This window comes from Sycon ciliatum, unplaced genomic scaffold, assembly GCF_964019385.1.
Source record: "Sycon ciliatum unplaced genomic scaffold, ocSycCili1.1 SCAFFOLD_292, whole genome shotgun sequence".
NCBI lineage: Eukaryota > Metazoa > Porifera > Calcarea > Leucosolenida > Sycettidae > Sycon > Sycon ciliatum.
The window spans coordinates 138,624-152,356 of record NW_027044553.1 but is presented as its reverse complement, the minus strand read 5'-3'; the positions used below and the strand labels follow the sequence as shown (position 1 = coordinate 152,356).

At 48.6% G+C, this 13,733-nt stretch overlaps 2 protein-coding genes across 4 annotated transcripts in view; both read left to right on the top strand.

The window, feature by feature from the left end:
• Window positions 1-3,155, top strand: part of LOC135830415 (splicing regulatory glutamine/lysine-rich protein 1-like) — a 16,663-nt gene extending 13,508 nt beyond the window's left edge. For all 3 annotated transcript variants that reach the window (XM_065342670.1, XM_065342671.1, XM_065342672.1), the window contains 2 exons: window positions 456-590; window positions 1,573-3,155. In XM_065342670.1, the coding sequence (XP_065198742.1) occupies window positions 456-590; window positions 1,573-1,722 (285 nt within the window). In that variant the 3' untranslated portion in view covers window positions 1,723-3,155. The remainder of the gene's footprint in view (window positions 1-455; window positions 591-1,572) is intronic.
• Window positions 3,156-3,944: 789 nt separating this feature from the next.
• On the top strand, window positions 3,945-12,047 carry LOC135830416 (nucleoside diphosphate kinase homolog 5-like). Its single transcript, XM_065342673.1, has 6 exons — window positions 3,945-4,594; window positions 7,251-7,348; window positions 8,212-8,319; window positions 8,609-8,709; window positions 10,696-10,811; window positions 11,270-12,047. Exons 1-6 carry the CDS (start codon window positions 4,484-4,486, stop codon window positions 11,453-11,455), a joined length of 720 nt encoding a protein of 239 aa, XP_065198745.1. The 5' UTR covers window positions 3,945-4,483; the 3' UTR covers window positions 11,456-12,047.
• The last annotated feature ends 1,686 nt before the right edge of the window (window positions 12,048-13,733 follow it).

Genomic DNA, 13,733 nt, shown 5'->3' with positions numbered 1-13,733 from the left:
CTTTCCATTCCCTCAACTTGTGAATATTGAATTTTGAATCGGGAATTCCCACAGGCCTAAGTCCTTCTTACGGCGTACCCTATAGTATAGTGTTCTTGGATGGATGAGTGGAAACCTGATAGCGTGGACCTTCTGTTCTCGTTCAAAGGGTGAGGGAAGCAACGGGGGACTGATTCCTGGGGAAGGAGTGGTGATACAGATGAGGCCACATCCCTCCACCCCTGGAGAGTTCAAGATGATACATGTACAGACATGATGATGGAGAGTTGTGGATGTTTGTGGCTTTGTGATTGTTTGTTGGTGATGATACTAAGTATCTGCTCTGTAGCTTTGTACGCATTGTTGCACATGTGTAGAAGCAGCAACAGCAGTAGCAGCACAGGGTCAATACTGAATTGCTCTATTTTTTCCGCTTGTTCTGTGTCTGTTGTTGTCGTCGTCGGCGGCGGCTTCAGGAAGCACCGATTTCCCCGCGGCGTCGCACCGAGATGGAGAAGCAGGAACTGCATGATCACTTGTCGGAGCAGGCGGAGCAACGGCAGCGCATCAAGGACGAAGCGCGCGCACGTGAGAAAGAAGAAACAGCCAAGGTGAGCGTGTACTTCTACTAAATACGTACAGTCGTACCTACATCCACTGTGTCTTGTTTTGTGTACGTCTCCACATGTCTCTCAATACTATAGGGTTGTGTTCTTAGTAAATATAAATAAAAAATAAATAATAAAACAGCCTTGTTGGTGTATTCTGTAGTGGTTGTTGTTGTTGAATTATACAAGTATTTAATGTCGCAACACTAGCAGTCGATGGCGCGCCCTTTTGTACATATGAGCGACATACTATTAACACGTTTAATGATGTAGTTGCCTGAATGCAGGTCACGCTTTGCATACCGTGAGCTCCTTGTGGGTGGTGGAGTGTTATGTCTGGTGTGTTTTCGAGGCAAGTGCTTGGGGGTTTGAACTCCCGGGTTTGAACTCCCGGGCTCGAACTCCCTGGTTCGAAATCCCGTGTTAGAACTCCCGGGTTTGAACTCTCGGGTTTGAACTCCTGGGTTTTGAACTCCGGTGTGATCAGTGTTCGACCCCCTGTTGACCTGCGTATCGGTTGAAACCCCGTGTGGCTATCTATGCTGTATGGATGCCGCAAACAGAGAAATGCGTAGTGTGTTGTGTGTAGTGTGCAGTGAATAATGTGCAGTGAATAGTGAATAGTATGCAGTGAGTAGTGTGTGGTATGCAGTGAGTAGTCTGTGATGCATGTGTAGAACAGTACACACCTCACAGGGAAAGTGGAGTTACTGAAGTGCGGAAATAGAACGTACAGCTCGTGTTGACGCAAGCAGGACAAACTAAACTGATCTTGTCTTCTGTACTTCGTGTGTGTGTGTGTGTTTGCATTTGTGCGTTTGTGTGTCTCTCTCCCTCCCCCCCCCCCCCCCTCTCTCTCTCTCTCTCTCTCTCTCTCTCTGTCTGTCTCTCTCTGTCTCTCTCTCTCTCTCTCTCTCTCTGTCTCTCTCTCTCTCTCTCTCTCTGTTTCTCTCTCACTCACTCTCTCCCCCCCCCCCTCCATCAGCACATGGCAACACTAGACAGCATGTTTGGACGGCCTGGCTGTGGGGCACCGCTGAGGGATGATCGTGGCCGCGTGCAAGCCGGTCGTCAACGCGGTAACGAGCTTGCCGTGGAGGGCTACAAGGCTGATACAACAGCAGTCCGATTGTGAATGATTGTGAACGCACTGCGGTGGCCCGTTCGGCAGTCGTGAAGTCCTGACTTAAACACCCGGAATCCTGTTTAGAGTTTTTTTCTTTTAGGGGTAAAAGGGCTCTACTGTATACCAGGAGTATGATTGTGGACTATGGATGTGTGTGCGGCAATTACTGTGACGTCTTGACTCGAACACCCGGAGCTCTGTTTGAAGCCTGATCACTGCTGTCTAGAGTTGCCCACTTGTGCTGTTTGAAGACGTATCACGAGTATGCTGATGAATTCTTACATTTGTAACTGTGCATTAGCCAGTGTTGGGAGCAAGATGCGTCTATTAGCCAGTGTTAGGAGCAAGCCGTGCCGGAGAATGACCTCATGCCGAGCGTGCCGTGGTGATCGTTGATCGGGCTGCATTCCGACAAGCCATCACGCTTCCCGTCCCGTCTTGACCGCGAGCGTCGGTGCAGACGTGGCTTAGTTCCCTGATCAAGCACAGCAGCAGTGCATGCCAGTGTGTCCCTTGTACAGCATGCGGGCCAGCAGGCTGTATTCCGGCCAGCCATCACGCTTCCTTTACCGTCCCGATAACGAGCATTAGCGGACGTGACAATCAGTCAAGTAAAGCAGTGCATGAAAGTGTTTGTTACAGCATGTGGGCCAGCAGGCTGTATTCCGGCCAGCCATCACGCTTCCTTTACCGTCCCGATAACGAGCATTAGCGGACGTGACAACCAGTCAAGTAAAGCAGTGCATGCAAGTGTTTGTTACAGCATGTGGGCCAGAAGGCTGTATTCCGGCCGGCTATCAACCTTCTTTTCCCGTCTCAATAACAAGCATCAGCGGATACGACATTCCTGATCAAGTAACAGATAAAGCAGTGCATTGCAATGCGTCCGTTACAGTACGTGGACCAGAAGCCTTTTTTCAGTACAGCAACATATGCCAATAAGCCTGTCCCTGTGGAGAGTATAACGTCCAGTGCACCACTGCCCAACTTAGGACATGCTAGAAGACTAAAATAATTTGTGACCTATGATTTGACTTTTGCTGAAACTCGAAAGTTGATCCCAATACCATGAACATAATCGCACTGCAGCCTATCAAATTGCCTTGTTGAATTGAGCATTGTATTTTCTGGGTTGCACACTGTCTGGAGTGTGCGGTCTAGTCGCACCCTTTCCTTTCTCCTGTTCTGTCGTCTCCTCTCTCATTATACATGCTCTGCCTCTCTGTTCTCTCTCTCTCTCTCTCTCTCTCTCTCTCTCTCTGTGTTCTCTCTCTCTCTCTCTACTGCCTGCAAACTTCATGTACCGCCGTAGGATATAGAATATTACCCATATAACAGATAGCCTACAACCTCATATTTTCTGTAAACCAGATGCATATTATGTCCTTTGTGTTGCTTTCAAAACCGTATTCTATTGTCAGAGTAGCAAAACCTAAAGATGAGAGAGGTGTGTTGCCAACACTGTTGGTTTCAACCAGAGAAGAGCAGTACTCGTGACTCTCTGATCTCAATCAAGCTCTGAACAAAAGAAAAGGGAAGATTATCAAAAAGGTGCCCTGATGATGATTTCCCGAATGGTCCTCTGCAACAAAGAATAAAAGCTTCCCGGCCTAGGACCATCCCAGACCATGCAGTTTTCTGATCTCCTTTGATAGAAATTCAAGCACATTGCAAATCAAACGGACAATCATTGCCCAATGTTAGCCCAGGCTGCCGGGCCCAGCCCCAGCGTCAGGTTAACCCCAGTTGGGTCGCGCCGAAGAGGTCGGATTGATAGGATCCTAAGTAGTACTCCATTGAATTAAATTAATTGTAGGAGTAGGAGCGGCAGCCCAGCACGGCAGCAGCAGGCTAGCTGGATCCAAAACCGTGGACAGAGCAGAGGCCGGAGCAGAATTATTTTCGCTACTGTATGCTGCTCATGCTCATGCAGTGTCCGTGTAGTCGCCGTTTCCTTGACAACATCCTTGGGAACGCGACGCGCCAACGCGTGCGATGCATCAATGCCAATGGTACAAAAATACAATCATGTCTACCTAGTACTAGTAGTACTAGTAGTACCTGGCCTGCAGGCTGCAGCCTGGTGGACTCCTATCCTGACGACGTCAAGATTCACAAGAACACGCAACGTTACGTCGCGAATCGCAACGACGCAAGCAGGGGCTAGGGCATCACGAATGGTCCATGCACCGGGAATACAGCGCTGTGATGACCATGATGACGGCGACGGCTGGCGCTGAGCGACAGGCGTTTGAATCAACCACTGAAGTACTGGAGTGGAGTAGAGGCAGAAGCGGACAGAACTCCGAATCAATTTTCGAGGGAGGAAGAGCTATCCTTTTTTTTACTTGTCTACACAATTATTTGGTCTGGCCAGGCAGATGAGCACCGGTACGCGGGTCCCTTCATTCATGGGTAGATGTGCGAACAAGCCGGCTAAACTGTGAGCTCATGAGATAGCCAGTGGCAGTGGGTTCCGTTGTCACAGTCCCCAGCGCGAGCGAACAGCTGAACACATTCGGTGAACGAGTACTACCATCTACGTACCCCTGAGGCTGAGTCGGAGATCAGGGTGTCGGCGAACGTTTGGATACCACAGAGAGAGAGGCCTGCTTTTCCAGAAACTAAATCCATAGCGGAATAGTCGAAGCCGATCTTCAGCGGTGCAAGGACGAATTGACCGGTGTCCAGTAAGCGGAGCTCGCCTCCTCTAAGCAATACACGTAACGTTCAGAGCCGTGCTGAGCAGTCGGCAGATTGAGGAGGAAGAATGGAGGGCCCGGGCATAGAAAAGACACTGGCTATCCTGAAGCCCGACGTTATCACGATGACCAGCAACATGAGGGAGTTGATCTGCCAAAACGGTTTTCGTATTCTTCGGGTGAGAATTTTAGATGCTGCATGTCCATCCAATGTTGATTCAGATGAGAGCTGAGGATAAATAATTATTTATTATTATTATACGCATTCCCGCGGCAGCGTCAACCAAGCAGTTATGCTTGATCCACACGTTCGCTTATGCTGGACATTGAAACAAAGCAGATGTAGACAGCTCCTAGAGAATGGGGCTCTACAAAACCAATGATCGAAGTTAGTCCTTCAGTAACACGGAGCGTCGTAAAATTGGTCTCATTGGAAAAATGTCATTACTATTGTTTCCTCATGTAGCATCATGGTCAATGGGTGGCCAGATAATTATACGTATGAGGTTGAGTTGCCAGATAATTATTAAAAGATTCAAATAGTAATATTATTATAGAATGGTTGTTATGAGTTTATAAGGGTGCCATGGCTGTTTCTACTCGTGACGAGGGTGTGCACAAACACTCTTCACCAGCGCATTCCATGCTGGACGGTCCACAGCAATCCGCTCCAGACGGCGCAAGTCCTCAACACTCCGCGGTGCCCATTGTTCGACTGGGACAGATCGGTGTGGAGCTTTATTGGTAGTGTCACCCTCGGCCTCCCACGGTACCTCCCCTCGGGTGCCTGAAAGTATTGCTCCATGCTCAATCGTGCTGGCATGTCCTTACCCAGGCGAAGCACATGCCCGAATAGACTCCAGCGTGAATTTCAGATCAAGTCCGACACTGGCTCCACTCCACATCGGGCATACAACGCCAAATTACTAATCTTCTGTGGCCATGTGATGCCGAGAAGTGACCTGAGCTGCCTTCTATGGAAAGCGTCCAGGGAGCGTTCGCTAGCAACCGTCAGGCCCCAGGTGCCTGAATTATAGAGAAGTATCGGCATGATAAAGGCGCAGTACAACCTCATACGCAGAGGCTCTCGGATCAGTCCTCGGCGCTTCCAAAGAGACCACATGGATCGGAATGCAGCCTCGGCCAATTGCCTGCGACGTGTCACATCCTCAATGTCGCCCAGGAGTGAGCCCAGCTTTCGGGATGTCCTCCAGCGCTCGTCAATTCTGTCATCAACATTCCATTTGAGCTTGTCTACGCAGATGACACCGATTTCATAAGCCTTAGTCGTCAATGGCTCACAGAGCTCAAACCGGTCATAGACCACACTCTCGGGCAGTGGGCCCTGAGAGTCAACAACACCAAAACTGAGTGGACAGAGCTGGGTCGATCTGTAGACAGAATTGACGAGCGCTGGAGGACATCCCGAAAGCTGGGCTCACTCCTGAGGATAAATTTACGGGAAAGAATATGACCAAGGAACTACAAGTTCAGTTTTGCGTAGATCAAAGCCACAGCAGGCTGTGCACAGTGGCGTCAGAAGGTATTTTAGTGTGGTACGGTCAACCATCTGAAGTACAATTTACTCGTGGGGGAGGGGTTGCTGAGCCAAACATTTTGGAAATTTAGAGCCCAGATCAGTGTATTACTTGGGGCAAAAAGTGCTACAGTCAATACCGTAGTGACCGTTGCGTGTCCGACACCCCTGAAAGAGCGGGGAGTCACAGGGGGGGGGGGGGGGGGGGCTAGCAGAGAATAATGATCACTGTCATCTTTGCTTTCCGGCCGAAACAAAAAATAGCCTTGTTTCAGGTCAGCCGACCGAGGCCATTTTTCTCCTAATTCTGAAACTTGTTTCGGTCCGCATATGTACACGGTAGCTGCCTGGGGAGCCTGTAGGTAAGCTACTAGCTACCTGGCGAAGCCGCCCCTTTGCATGCATGCATGCATGCGTGCAGCATGCCTATATCCAGGACTAGCTGGATATCCAGGCTGTAAGGAGTACTGTAAGGTGGACAAACATTCGGCGCATAATTTTTTCGGCTACTTTCGGCCTGATCGTGTTTGGCCGAAATTTTGTTTTGCAAGGTTCAGTGTGACAGTGTATACAGGCACCACAGGCGCCACAGGCCTGTTTTAGCCAGGTGGGGGGGGGGGGGGGGGGGAGGGGGGCGAAATTTGAGTTGGCCGAAAATTTGTCGACTTACAGTACACAGTCAACTGTGACATTGATCCATACCATGTGTATATTACATGTACTGTGCGTGTGTGTGTACACTAGGCAGAACAACAGAGATGAAAAGCCGTTCTCGTTACTCCGAGTTTCGTGTTCGGAAAACACTCATCAGACCATAAAACATAATGTGATATTCGCTGGTTGTTATGGTAACTCTACTGTAGGCTAAGGCAGCGCTACAACCACGAAAAGATACTGTACGTTGTGTACATATGCATCAAGTGCTGAAGTACTATATGTACATGATTGAAACAAGACAGTATAATTATGTTTAGCTGGCTTGTGTTTCCTATGCTTTTGTCCGTCACGTATATGATGTAAGCACCAGGATTATTGATAATAGCAACCAAAAAATTGTCCAAAATCCTTTTTTCCCGGCCGACCGAGTTTGTTTCTTGGGGGTTGCCGACCCTAAACAAGTTTATTTTTATTTTGGCCTTACCTGTAATTGGTGAGCTGTTGACTGACCACTTTCTGTGTGTGTGTGTGTGTGTGTGTGTGTGTGTGTGTGTGTGTGTGTGTGTGTGTGTGTGTGTGTGTGTGTGTGCGTGTGCGCCTGTGTGTGTGTGTATTTGCGTTGGCTGTGTTTGAATTCTCAGCAACGACGACTGCACCTAACTGCCGAGCAGTGCGCAGAGTTCTACCAGGAGCACTCGGGAAAGTCGTTCTTCCCACGCCTCTGCGCGTACATGAGCAGGTAAGACTATAACTTCCTCCACCATCACCGCCATCACCATCACCGCCATCACCATCACCGCCATCACCACCGCCGCCCCTCCCCTGCGGTCATACCTTCACTCAGGCCTGGGGGAGTTGTTCTGCCCGCCTCTCTGTGCGAACATGAGCCGGTGCCTGTGAGAAGACCTTAGGGTCTGTTGGGACTGCCCAAGTAACATACTACTGTGCTGCTCCATGAAATCCAGTTGCGTCACGCAAGTGTGTGCCTTGCACCATTCCACAGGGCAGTGTTCGTAGGTCTGGGGCTGCACAACGCGCGGCGCTTACTTGAGTGCATCGACTGGATTTCATTGTGCAGCACTGTAGAACACAATACAATACAGTAAAACGTGTCGCAGGGAAGACCACTCGGATAAAGTGACCACCTGTCCTAAAAGACCACTGAAACCTGGTCCTAGGGATGCTATTTCCAGTCAAATGACTCTGGATGAGGGGACCACCTGGTAACACAGACCACGTTTTGAACGTCCATTGAGCGGCTGTCTTAGACAGGTTTCATTGTATACTTTTCTGCCAATGTTTCTGCTGGCAGTACCCGCCAAGGGTAACCCTCACCCGAGTTTCTCAGGGCAAAACTTGCCGTATCCAGGCACATATGACTGTAGTGTATTCTCTGTTTCTTTTTATTTTGGACATCGCGCCTGAGGCACGCTTCCGTCTTTCTTGTCGTGTTTTAATTGGCTCATCATGTGTTTGTGTGTGTGTGTTTGTGTGTGTGTGTGTGTGTGTGTGTTTGTGTGTGTGTGTGTGTGTGTGTGTGTGTGTGTGCACGTGTGTGTGCATGTGCATGTGTGTGTGTTTGTATGCATGTGCATTATCTAGTGGTCCTGTAGAGGTGCTGGTCTTGGGTCGACTAAATTCAGTGGAAATCTGGAGACTGCTGATGGGCCCTGCGAAGCCGTCCGTTGCCGTTTCCGAAGCGCCTGGAACGTAAGCCGATGTTTAGTGGCTGTTTGTCCTTGTGCGTTTGTGTGTGTGTGTGTGTGTGTATGTGTGTGTGTGTGTGTGTGTGTGTGTGTGTGTGTGTGTGTGTGTGTGTGTGTGTGTGTGTGTGTGTGTGTGTATGTGTATGTGTGTATGTACGTGTGTGTATGTGTGGGTGCGTGGGTGTGTATAGATGTCTTTGTGTATGTATGTATGCATGTGTGTGAGTGCGTGCACGCATGCATGGACATGCTCTTGCCAGCTGATCTTGTCCCTATGTCTCGTTTCCTTTCAGGCTACGTGCCCGGTTTGGTCAAGACGACGTTGTCAACTCTTTCCATGGTAGTGAGAGCGTGTCCAGTGCTGAGCGTGAAATTCACTTCTTCTTCTCCGATGGTGAGGGAACGGATTGGGTTCTTTGCTTTTGTGTGTGTGTGTGTGTGTATGTGTGTGTGTGTGTGTGTGTGTGTGTGTGTGTCCCATATGGTGCAGTGGTATGTGCAGCGATTTCCAATCGATAGGTTGCGGGTTCGATTCCCGACGATTATGGTCACACACGTCTTTCTTCTCTTTCTCAGACTCTTCCTGACTTTTCTTTCATTCTCCTGGGTGGTTACCAACAGCCAGTGTATGCCGGAGTATGTGGTGTGGTGTGTGTGTAGAAAAAAAGAAAAAAAAATGGAAAAATGAAAAATAGGGATTCACTGGCCAGAAAAAGTCACTTCAAACAGCTGTGTGGTGGATACCAGGCTAAAAATAGTGGCGGTCAATTCATCAGCCTTGCAAGCTGTTGAATGGTGTTATCCCAGCACAAGTTGCTATGTCTAACATAGCTGTTCGCTATCATCGCTCCCGCGATGGGCATGTCTGAGGTGTCTGAGGTCTGAGGTGTGTGCGTGTGTGTGTGTGTGTGTGCATGTGTTTGTGTGTGTGCGTGCGTGTGTACGTGCATGTATGTGTGTGTGTGTGCATGTGTATGCGTGTGTGTGTGTGTGTGTGTGTGTGTGTGTGTGTGAATGGGGAAATATATAGCTTTTGAGATTGTTCTCCTGCCATACTCACCTGCCTTTTGCCATACTCGCCTATTGAGTCCAGGACAGGCAGAGCTGCAACAATTGATGCAGGTTTAGTGAGTCCGCCATGCACAATGGTTGCGTTTGCAGGCCTGCTGGATAAACTTTAAAAGACCAGGCTTGAGAAGCGAAAGGCACCAGGCACAGCTTCTACACGGCAACCTGAGGGGACTTTTCAAGGCGTGCTGCTACCCACAGTCAATCGGGAATTGGTGGCCAGGAATTGAGTATACTTGGTCCGCGTCAGCGATATTGTCGCTTATCTTTCAGCTTTGTTTATATGTCGCCAAAGTTCACTTGGCAGCCCATTTCACCCCAATTTTGGTTAGTAAGTTAGTTTACTAGTACCTGAAAGGTCTAGCTACAGTTCGAGTGGATTTCGAAAGCGACGGGTGGGTGATTCTAATTGATACAGCGCCGCATCAAAATAGATTATCTGGTTACGCTGTGCAGGCAAGAGCAGCGCAAGCCACAAGAAAGTAATCGGCTACTCGGAATCAGCTCCATTTTTTGCTGAACGGCCGAGATCGCTCACCTCAGGGATCGCTCGTCAAGCTGAGATCTCAGCTCCCTTACCTCCAACTCAACGCTCGGAGTATCCAGCGCATCGTGGAGATTTGCAAGTACTGTACGCGTCGTCGTCGTCGTCGTTCAAAAGTAAAATCTTGCAAAGAACGGCGTCTGATTTGAACCACACAGGCTGTCGTACTGCCCATGCGAAGTCCTATAGAGAAGGCGACCGTCACGATCGACTTCTCTTTAGAAAATAGCCAGGCAGCGGAGAGGTGGAGAGATGAGCTTGCAAAAGCAAGAGAGTCGATCCTGAGCAAAAAAAAATTGTCCCCAGCGTCGAGAGCAGCGACGAGGAGGACCGAAAAAAGTAGGAACCCTTCCTTGGACAATAAATTCCTTACAGCTAGTTGTCATTCTATACCTAACCGTCCATTGTACCAAGTTAATCACTTCAAGTGCACGCGTTCATGTCCAAAGTCAAAGTTCAAATTGTCCAAAGATAAGCGACAATATTGCTGACGCGGACCAAGTACATTTATGTCTCTCCCCCCCCCCCCCCCTTCTTCCTCGTCCTTAACACCCACAAACTGACACACAGTACAGATAAGCCTTGTGTGTATGATAGCTTCGTGATCGGTTGACAGCATGTTACGAGACGCGGAGGACAGTTGTCGGGAGCGCTGTTTTCAAATACAGCACGTGTTCCGCCTTGTAACATGCTGTCGACGGTTCGCCATTCTAAACAGACACATGTACAATCACTTACTGTTATTCTTTTTCTTGTCTTCCATGGCAGAACCTCTGGAACCATTGACGGGGCAAGAAGCTAAGGAGTACCTCGCTAAATACGTCAACCCAGTACTGACTGAAGGACTGGCTGAGCTGGTCAGAGCCAAACCCAGAGATCCAATTGTATCCTACTCAAAGCCCGCACGGCCAGTTTTGGGAACAATAACAAGTGTGTGTGGGGGGGGGGGGGTGTGCGTGTGTGTGTGTGTGTGTGTGTGTGTGTGTGTAGCACAAGTTGCTATGTCTAACATAGCTTGTTCGCTATCATCACTTCAGCGATTCGGCATGTGGAAGTGGAATTGAAGGTGCGTGTGTGTGTGCATGTGTGCCTACATCTGTATGCATGTGTGTGGGTGTGCACATGCGTGTTTGTGTGTGCACATGTCCGTTTGTGCATACCTATGTGTTTATGCCCGACCATGTGCATTTGCATGCATTTGTGTGTGTGTGCTCATGCAGCGAAAATATTAGAGGAGAGTGCGATGCGCACACAAATTGATAGTCATTCAAAAAAATTAAGAATTTTTTTAGTGTTGTCCACTGCCGTCTGACGTTTCCCTGACAAGACACACTAAACGCAGTCATTCCTCGCGCAGTATCTTGACGAGCACAACCCGTCGTTGCCAAGCATCGAAGTTCCCGGCTTCGGTCAGTCCAAGGACCTCGACCTCGTCGACGGCTACGATGAGTATGAGGACGACGAAAGCAGATCGGCTCGAGCTGGCATGGTGGAGGACGCCGAGGAGGGAGTGAGCGTTTGGAATTGAGTCTTTGCCTCTTTCTTTCTCTCTTTCTCTATCTATCTCTTTTTCTCCTCTTTTTCTCTATCTATCCCTCTATTCTTTCCTTCTCTCTCTTTCTTTCCTTCTTTCTCTCTCTCTCTCTCTCTCTCTCTCTCTCTCTCTCTCTCTCTCTCTCTCTCTCTCTCTCTCTCTCTCTCTCTCTCTCTCTCTGTCTGTCTGTCTGTCTGTCTCTGTCTCTCTCTCTCTCTGTCTCTCTCTCTCTCTCTCTCTCTCTCTCTCTCTCTCTCTCTCTCTCTCTCTTTCTCCATCTATCTCTTTCTCTCCTCTTTTTCTCTATCTATCCCTCTTTTCTTTCTTTCTCTCTCTTTCTTTCCTTCTCTCTCTCTCTCTCTCTCTCTCTCTCTCTCTCTCTCTCTCTCTCTCTCTCTCTCTCTCGCTCTCTCTCTCTCTCTCTCTCTCTGTGTGTGTGTGTGTCTCTCTCTCTCTGTGTCTCTCTCTCTGTCTCTCTGTCTCTCTCTCTGTCTCTCTCTCTCTCTCTCTCTCTCTCTCTCTCTCTCTCTCTCTCTCTTTTTCTCTCTCTCTCTCTCTTTCTCTCCGGTGCGTCGGTCAAAGCAATTACATCATTATGCTTTCATCAGGATGACATACTCGTTATGTTAGCATTGCATGCACGCAGGCTGATATCCTCGTTTGCCGAGTTCTCCCCTTTTGTGAGTTTCGATGTTCGAACAACTTGATTGTAATATTTTGATATTGGATTGTTAGCATAATTATGCTTTTTATTAACGGGCTTTGCGTGGGCAGTGCCTCCGAGCCAATATGACATTGTATTGTTGTCTGATTCCGTACTCGTTGTTTGCGGTTTAGGTTAGCCTGTCCCCAGGTGTATGTATGTGCTCCACCGTTTGTTCTTGAGCTCTTGGTTTGTTGTCATGGTAACACTGAGAGATAGAACTGTAAATGCACTGCCGTACCACTTGCTGATAAAGAGAGAGAGAGGGCACTATTTGTTCAGTCATCCTACACATACAGAACAACAAGGACAATCAAGGCTCGTTTCAGCAGCAAACAAGCCTTGATTGTCCTTGTTGTTCTGTATTACGCTATGCCTCCGCGGTGTCGAGCACTGTCAGCACACTGGGTACATCCTCCGGTCATCCCCCATAAAACAAAGAAGGCGAAGAAAAACAGAGCCTAAAGTTTACTGTAAACTGTCACGACTGCAGCAAGAACTGCGATTTTGAACCTGAAACCGGCAACAGTTCAATGACATGGACAAGGGCATCACCAAAAGAATACCAAACCTGCACATGCGCTTGATTGCGGGGGGGGGGGGGCACTGTTCAATAGGGGGCTTTATTTTTCACTTGCTCAAGGCATACTAATAGTAATACTAGTCTTGGAGACGGGGCACTATTCTCAGCAAAATACGAACCCAATGACAATGTGATGAGTATAAGGTGACATGAGATGTGTAGTGTGCTTATTGCAAGTGTAGGGTGTGCATCGGTAACTGTCTTGGCCGTTTTATGCTGATGTACTCCGTGTGGTGTAGACCAGGTGTGCATTGGTGGTGGATTCACATGCCTTCGTCAGTTGTGTGGATTGGACAGTTTACAGTCGTGTGGGTCAGACAGTTATCTGGCGCAAGTCTTGCTCTGTCTCATTCAGATCTTGTTTGCTATCGTTGCTATAACTTTGAGTATAACTATAAGAGAAAATCTGTGGGTGCACATCCAGTGCAGTTGCAGATTTGCGTGTTTCTCTTGCGACGGGCGTATACATGGTTTACATGGTTATAGTTATGGCGAACAGAAAGGCGATACTGTTATCAGCAAATGGGCACGAGTTACCCTAGACGAATAGGCAAGAATTTCGAAGAATGCTCAGGAATAAGGACCAGCAGCTAGCTAGTGCCTCGCAAGAGCTATTTCGCACCTTACAGATGTGTAAACTGCAGACAGGAAAGTGTTCGCTCCCCAAACAGTAACTTTTGCTAGATGTGTAAAGAAGTGCAGGACATGCGTGACAAGTGCAAGAATTATGCTTCAACTAATAATACTATTGTCTTACAAGATAGGTGAGAGGTCCTCCAGCGCCGCCATGACACTACTTTTTAAGTAGGGCTACTCAGTACGTGCTACATGTGACAGTATCATCAAGAGTACAAAAAATATTTACGGGTTCGCGTACCGGGCAGGTCAAGAACAAGGAGTCGTACAACTCCCTGGTCAAGAACCACCTTTCCGCTTCCGTGGGACGCCACCATGCACCACCCCATGATCAGGCGTCAGATGCGGCT

Coding starts and splice junctions, on each gene's coding strand:
- LOC135830416 (XM_065342673.1), top strand. CDS start 4,484: ATGGAGGGCCCGGGCATAGAAAAGACACTGGCTATCCTGAAGCCCGAC. Junction 4,595..7,250: donor ACGGTTTTCGTATTCTTCGG/GTGAGAATTTTA, acceptor TTGAATTCTCAG/CAACGACGACTGCACCTAAC. Junction 10,812..11,269: donor CCAAACCCAGAGATCCAATT/GTATCCTACTCA, acceptor CACTAAACGCAG/TCATTCCTCGCGCAGTATCT.